An 8,091-nucleotide genomic window follows, 5' to 3' on the forward strand; every position below is an offset into this window, starting at 1 on the left:
GGTTGGACTTTTCATTCCAAAAATACCCTTAATTTTTAATTTTAATTTTAAATAAAAATAACACATTTAACAATTGACCAAAAAAAAAAAATACCCCTTTCAGCACACTTTTGGGTTGGACTTTTCATTCCAAAAATACCCTTAATTTTTAATTTTAATTTTAAATAAAAATAACATATGTAACAAATAGATAAAAATAAATTTAATTTAAGGAGAAAACTTACGTACAATTCCTTATGAACTGTTCTTACTGTTAGCCAATTATAAAATAACAAGTGGATTACTAATCCATGTCACTAATCGTCCCCATTAACCCTCTTTTACCTCCGTTAACCACAGATCAAACTCACACAAAACTAGCACAAAACAAAAACACATGTTACTTTTTTATCAGTCGATTTTATGTTTTACATCTGTTTGTTCCCCTCAATACAACCGACAAAGATTGTCAAGTATTTTCATATCACTTTCACAAAAAACAATATTTCCATATTATTTTATTACTTCCACAAAAATACAGTATTTTCATATTATTTTATTATTTTATTAATATAGGCTACTCTTCCTTAGCCTTTGATCAATTGTAACAAACTCGAGCAAAAAATAATGGTAACGATTGGACTTTAAATCCTCTAAAAAAATATTGGTAACAAACGTGAGCAAAAAATAATGTTAAAGATTGGACTTTAAATCCTCTAAAAAAAAAGATTAGCAACAAACGTGAGCAAAAAATAATGTTAAGGATGGACTTTAAATCCTCTAAAAAAATATTAGTAACAAACGTGAGCAAAAAATATTGTTAAAGATTGGACTTTAAATCCTCTAAAAAAAGATTAGTAACAAACGTGGCCAAAAAATAATGTTAATGATTGGACTTTAAATCCTCTAAAAGAAAATATTAGTAACAAACGTGAGCAAAAAATAATAATATTAAAGATTGGACTTTAAATACTCTAAAAAAAAATATTAGTAACAAACGTGAGCAAGAAATAATGTTAAAGATTGGACTTTAAATCTTCTGATAAAAAGATTAGTAACAAATGTGAGCAAAATATAATGTTAAAGATTGAACTTTAAATCCTTTAAAAAAAATTAGTAACAAACGTGAGGAAAAAATAATGTTAAAGATTGGACTTTAAATCCTCTAAAAAAAGATTAGGACTCAAAATATTTTAGAAAAAGATTTGTTAGCACTATATTAAATATTAATAAGTAGGGTTCTCACAATTAATAATTCCTGCATTGTTTAGTTTTTCTCAACCTTTCTGAACCCTCTGCATCAGAATTCAGAATTAACCTGTTTAGTTTTTTTCTTTTTCTTTCATGTTACAACTAATCAAAATCAATTAATTTTATGAATTATATATTTGACTTTTCTGGTTTATAAGCGATTATGATTCAAATTGTTTACGATAAATTTTAAGAAATATTTGACGTTGCTGGTTTATAATTGCTTATACAAACTATGATCGCGTGACTTTTTTTTATATAAAGAGAACCATGGTTTTTTTTTTAATTATTAAATAAAGGAAAAATAAGCAATAACATCCCCTGCCTTTAAGCTCCCTCCACTGCCGTTTAAAGGAATAAAAGCATTGCTTTTTTCTTTGTGATTCCAAACGTTTTGCATGTATACAATTGATAAACTGCTCCCATAGCCCCTATCCAATATCCAACAAAATATAGTGAAATCAAAGTATTAAAACCATTTAAACAATTCAAAATTGTTAAATGATAATCACACTCATGGTACCAACAACTAAAAACAGAAAGACTAGAAAGCTTCAAACCACCATCTTTTGTTTTTGGTTACATTCAAACCACCATCTAAGAGGCCATAAAAAGAGAGGGACGCTAAGAAGTATGGATACAAACACCGACACTAGATACAACACGGATATTGACACGCCAATAACGTTGATAGTTTGAGAAAATCACATAATTTAGGATAATTATATTCGTGGATGCGGATGAAACACGTGTTCAGACACATCTAATGTGAGAAGTGTATGTGATTCATAGGCGAGGAGTAATATCATAATTCATATATGATCGAAAGAGCCATAATTACACCTACAAATGATGATGTTCAAAAATTGAATGACATAATTATCGATCAGTTTTCAGGAGAATAACATAATTTGTTGTCATTTAACGAGGTTGAAGGGGATACTCATAACTTATATCAACAGGAACTCCTAAACTCAACTTCTTAAGGAAGTATCCCACCACATATTTTAAAGTTAAAAAAAAGGTGCACCTTTGATGTTGTTGCGAAACATAGACCCTAGATATGGCCTGTGTAATGGAACACGATTGTTATGTCGTGGTTTATTTAAAAATATGTTGGATGTGAAAATCCTAATAGGAAGCAAGGCTGGAAAAAGAGCATTCTTGCCTAGAATTAAATTAAAAACAAATGCGAGTTCATGACTTCCCTTTGTGCTTAGTAGAAAACAATTTCCCGTTAGACTAAATTTTGCTATTACCATAAATAAGTCACAAGGGAAAACCATTCCCAAGTCAGAATCTATCTTCCACATCATGTTTTCAGCCATGGTCAATTATATGTAGCTTTATCAATAGGAGTTTCTCAAAATTCAACAAAAGTTCTCGTTAAAGAAGGGAAAATAGAAGGAGAAGATAGAGACTTTACGAAAAATGTAGTTTTTAAATATATTCTTTTATCGCAATCATAGCAACAAATGTTTCTTTTACATAACATGTCATATATACATTTGTGTTATGATGTTGCTAATTACTATTAGAATAAACTATAAATGATCATTATTTTATATGCAGACAAACTAAAATATGTTGAATTCATAAATAATTTTGTTATATGTCTTGACAATATTTTGTTTATAAATGAATAATTTCCATTAATATTTTAAAATTTTAATCAAATCACATGCGTTAGCGTGGTAGAAAAAGCGGACAGACGGGCACGATTGTGCCTGTCTTTCCGCTAGTAGATAAAATAATAAATAAAATAATTAAAATGAAGCATAAAATTGGTAAAAGAAAAATTAAAATGAAGCGTAAAAAAGGTAAAAAAAAAAAAATCAACTTAAAGGAAGAAAATTACTATTTACGTGACATGCTCTCCTAAACCCTAATCTCCCGAGAGAAGCAAAAACGGTTTTCTTACTTCTCTTCTCAATCACCGCACAAAAGTGAAAAGTTAGAGTTTTTCAGATCCAGCACATATAGCAGCAGGTAACAGTATAACTTCTCATCATTGTTGATTTCTGTTCATAGCTTTCGTTTTATAATCATTTTCTCTATTTGTTTTCCCTTCTAGGTATAAGTTAAACTATTTGTTTCACCAAAACCATTTATAGAATCTCATGTTGTATCTTCATATACGTTATTGCACTGTTAAAATTACCATAATTTTGAATTTTGATTTTGGGTTTTAAACTCTTTGTTATTTATCTGATTTCGGGATTTAAAATAATTTTGCATATTTATTTTTTGAATTTTTTTACTAACATATATTTTTTATCAATATCAATGAGAGCTTGAGGGATTATTATTATTGCCTTCCCTCTCCCAAAGACACACACACACTTACAATTTGACACACATCTAATTTTTAAAAAAATTACATAAACAAATATAATCACATGTGTTGGTGTCGTATTGTGTCGGTGTCAGACATTGACATGTGTCGTACCACAAAACACACAATGGATCATAAGTACCGGTTCTATATCAAGCTATTACACGTATCTATTTCTTTCAGTTTAAAATTGCAGCTGGATCTCATTGTTATGTACCATTGTTCACTTTTTAAAATCCCTTTGACTAATAAGTAATCTAAAATTGAGCACGCGTTGTTTATATGTATGTTGGGATGTATAGTATTTAATTTGGCAGCATTTGGATCACATTCCATATGTCAAATAATATTCTGAGATCACCTATTGCTCATATGCTACCGTCTTTTTTAAAAGTAACTTAACAATTGACTAAATGTTGATAGATATATTTGATTATGCAGGTGAATGATAACAAATGCATGCCCTAGTCAATACAGCAATGAGTTTTTTTAATACTTCAAATTAACCATATAGATCAACATTTTTAGTCCCTAAAAATGGAAAGAAAGATGTTATAGGGACTAACAACAAAATTTTGGATATTTATATGAACCAACTTTTTGTCAAAAAATTTATATGAACTAACTTAATTAACCCTTTATATTAATACTTCGCATTTAAGTTTGCTTTTTATTTTCAATTGAAAATCATTCTTGAAATTTAAAATAATCAGTTTAAATATTTAAAATAATCGGTTTAAATATTCTTGAAATTTAAAATAATCACTGCTGTAGGCTTTACTTCTTAAATTTATATGCTTCACCTCGCCAGTTAGCCCTTTCTCAATAACCTATATAAACCATTTTGATTCACAGACCTTCAATATGTTAATTATGACCAATTAGCTCATTTTCACTAACCCTAATAAATTGTTTTCATTGACGTACATTAGTTGACATATGAAATATACCCTATTGAATACAATTTTTTATGTTGCTGATTATAGAATATAAATGGAGCTTGAGGAAGATCGATTATCAAGCCTGCCAAAAATAATTCTTCATCACATTCTGTCAAGGTTGTCAAAGAAAGATCGTGCTAGGACAAGTGTTTTGTCCAAGGCTTGGTTAGACACATGGTATACTTTTCCTATCTTGTCTATTTCTGATAGGGAAATTCTAGGAATGCCTGTAGAAGAACCAATGGAAGATAGTGTGAGGAAGAGATATATCTTAGAATTTGATGATTACGTGAAGAGAAGAATGCTAATGTTTCGTGACCAAAGTTTGGCTATTAAAGAATTGACGCTCAATATGTACGGTTTTGTACTTAGCTACATGTCAAAGGATGTTGATATTTGGTTGAAATTGGCTTGTGAATGTGGTGTTGAGGTAATAAAGTATTCCCAACAGGTACTGGAAGGTCAGGAGCAATATCATGTCTTGCCAATAAGTGTCATTGAAGCCAAATCACTTACGAAGTTGGTGTTGCAGGGGCATATCAAGATTGATCCAATATTCATGAATCATTCAATCAAATTTTCCTCATTGAGGGTATTGTCACTAAGGCATGTACGTTTGGGAGATGAACATGCAATTAACCACCTCATCTCTTTTTGTCCTTTGATTGAATATATAACTTTGGAATTTTGTTTGGTGTTAAGTTCTGGTGGTGGCACAAACGAGTTAATGAAGTCTTTGAGCATTAGTGGTCTACAAAAGCTCAAGAGCGTTGATGTTTCAGGAATAAATTATGTTTCTATTGATGCCTCGAGTCTTGAGAATTTATGTTATTCTCCTTATGATCTTATTTACGGTGAAACATCTAAGATTGATTTTGATAGGTGTAGAAATTTAAGAGAGATATATTTGAAGTCTGTGAAGAGTACTTGTTCAATAGACAAGTGGTTTCTTGAATTGTTTCCGAAATTCCCTTTTCTTGAGAGTTTGAAATTATATTCTTGTGACATGCCTGAGAAGATTGATATTTCAAGTGTTCGACTTAAGAAGTTGGAGTTTTTGGGTTGCTTTTACTTGAAGGCGGTTAATATTGATTCTCCAAATCTATTATCATTTAGATATAGCGGTTATGGTGCTTCAGAACCTACCATATCTTTCTTGAAAAATTCTAGTCAACTGGAAGTCTATATTCATATTGCGGTTGAAAATGAGGATCTTAGCAACTTGAGGGAATTCGTGCAAAACGTTAAACCTAACAATGTTTTGACATCACTATCTCTAGGCATTGGGGAGTCATATGTGGTGAGTATCAATTAAGTACTTGATTCATTGGTTAATTCAATTTGTATGTTTACTTATTAATATTTGTGTATACTTGCTCCGGAATATGTAGGATCGATTGGACCTAGTTGTTTCATCTCCTCCACCAAACATCAAAAACTTGGTCATTACTGGCTGCGGAATATGGGATTATGAAGGACATTTATTTCGCTCAAAAAAATCGTCTCTTATAAATATCTTACTTTCAAGCTGCTGTCCTGAAACTATTTCTTTTAGGATAGATATTTTTAAGTTCAGCAAATCATTCATTGAGGTATGTCATTGTCTCCCATGCTCAAATTTTAACTCGTGCTTTGAGCAATGAAATTCTTTAATAACATATTTCTTGCCATATTTTCCTTTTGTGTCAAACTTATTGCATTTATGCTTAAAATATTGGGATTAAATGCAATTTTGCTCCCTGCCATTTGTGCCATATTGAGGTATGTTTATTTTTTGGGATTCCAACCTTGTAATTTAAAGATTCTTCTCTTTTAAACCTTCATGGAAGTTTTTTTTTACATAATTAATGGTATTTTCGCCCCTTGTCATTTTGGTGAATTTCGGTTAATCCCTGCCACATCATCTGTTTTGTATGGTCAAATGTCACGAGGGTCTAAAAACCAAATAATCTCTAAATTACAATGTTGGAATCCAATTTTTTTTATAGGGTGTAAACTGGAAGTCGCTCAAATGAAAAGAGGCGAAAGTGCATTTTACTCCAAAATGTGTATAATTAATGTTATCTGCAGCTTGTGTGTTCTAACTCTATTTTATTTCCATCTAAAACTACAGCTTTTCTATGAGACACTAATGAGAAAAAAAGACGATTGCTTTTGCATTTCTGCTGAAACTAAGTGTTGGTGGCATGGCTTGAAGGATGTGAAAGTCATAAGCTCTAAGAAGATTGATGAGAATGTTTGTTTTAACACAATTTTAGATTCATCGCCAGCTTATGCACCAGAATCTGAACATGAAACAAATATTACCTTCAGGCTAGAATTTTAATGTTGTTTAGAAGTTTGATATTACCTCTTGAAAAGAGGTGCATTCTTTTTTGTTGAAAAATGTTGAAAAGAGGTTATATTATTTTGTTCCAACTCCCAGGTATTTTGTTCCAACACTTATAAAATACAGTAATGTGCCTTCTTTATTGTGTTGTGGATGAATATGGTTTCTAAGAATTTTTTTACTTGCTCTCTAATAAGTATGTGGTTAAGTGCTCTCTAGTGAGTATATGATTATTATACTTGTATTAAGATTTGTTGATGCATGGCATATTGATGTATGGCATAGTGACGAGATAAATTGCCTCTGCAAACACAGTCGACAGAAATATAGATAATAATTAAAACAAATTTAATAATAATTTTGTTTATTAAATTCGAGTTTGAATACTGATGAGAGTGTTATAATGAGAGGATGAGAGGAGTAATTAGCAACCATCTGATTAAATCCAACGGTCAAAATGCATTCATCATTAAAACATGTTAAAACCATGTGATTAAATTTTACCCCTTCTCTTTCCTTGCGTTGGGTTTCATTTGCCTGGTTTCTATGAATTTCTCAAACTCATTACTTGATGCCCACAAATCACGACAACAATATATCTTCAAATTTGGATCCCAATTTTTCATCTTATTTTATTTTATAAGGAATTAAATTAATTTATGAAATTACGTAAAAAAAAAAAATTAGTTTATGAAAAAAATTAGTTTGTGAGAAGAAGGGGTAAAATTTAATCACATGGTTTTAACATGTTTTAATGATGAATGCATTTTGACCGTTGGATTTAATCAGATGGTTGCTAATTACTCCTCTCATCCTCTCATTATAACACTCCTCTCATTTGATACACACTCTCTCTCTCTCTCTCTCTCTCTCTCTCTCTCTCTATATATATATATATATATATATATATATATATAGGGGTTTGCTACAATAGACCCACTTCATTTTATGAAGGTCTATTTTAGCAACAAGCACCTTTTCTTTTAGACACAAACGCCCTTGTTTTTGTTTTTTGGGAAAATTAAATCTAAAGGGCACAAATGTAACTTTAGTTTAAAGGTTAGATTTTTTTGTTCTCTTTCGCAGAAACTCTTCGTGTCCCTCTCATTCTCTTCATCTTTCTTTCTTCCTTCTCTGTACCCTCTTTTTCTTGTGTTTGACACTATGTAACCGATTGTTTCATAATATTCAATTTTAGCCAAATATGTTTCAGTGTCACAACTCAATTGAATCCAAATCCAATAAAACTAAAACTC

At 30.5% G+C, this 8,091-nt stretch overlaps 1 protein-coding gene across 1 annotated transcript; it reads left to right on the forward strand.

Moving 5' to 3' along the window:
* The first annotated feature begins 2,839 nt into the window (after window positions 1-2,839).
* Window positions 2,840-7,031, forward strand: LOC146911976 (F-box/FBD/LRR-repeat protein At5g53840-like). Its single transcript, XM_085717312.1, has 4 exons — window positions 2,840-3,219; window positions 4,552-5,806; window positions 5,898-6,098; window positions 6,620-7,031. The coding sequence occupies exons 2-4, from the start codon at window positions 4,559-4,561 to the stop codon at window positions 6,830-6,832; spliced, it is 1,662 nt and encodes a 553-aa protein (XP_085573438.1). The 5' UTR covers window positions 2,840-3,219; window positions 4,552-4,558; the 3' UTR covers window positions 6,833-7,031.
* Window positions 7,032-8,091: the final 1,060 nt, after the last annotated feature.

Source organism: Medicago sativa, chromosome 6 (genome assembly GCF_051527215.1).
Source record: "Medicago sativa cultivar Bolivia chromosome 6, Bolivia_mono, whole genome shotgun sequence".
In the NCBI taxonomy this organism is placed as follows: Eukaryota; Viridiplantae; Streptophyta; class Magnoliopsida; order Fabales; family Fabaceae; genus Medicago; species Medicago sativa.

Excerpts from the sequence above, each read along its gene's own strand:
- LOC146911976 (XM_085717312.1), top strand. The coding sequence starts at position 4,559 with ATGGAGCTTGAGGAAGATCGATTATCAAGCCTGCCAAAAATAATTCTT. Across the intron at positions 5,807-5,897 it reads GCATTGGGGAGTCATATGTG|GATCGATTGGACCTAGTTGT; the intron begins GTGAGTATCAAT and ends CGGAATATGTAG. Across the intron at positions 6,099-6,619 it reads TCAGCAAATCATTCATTGAG|CTTTTCTATGAGACACTAAT; the intron begins GTATGTCATTGT and ends CTAAAACTACAG.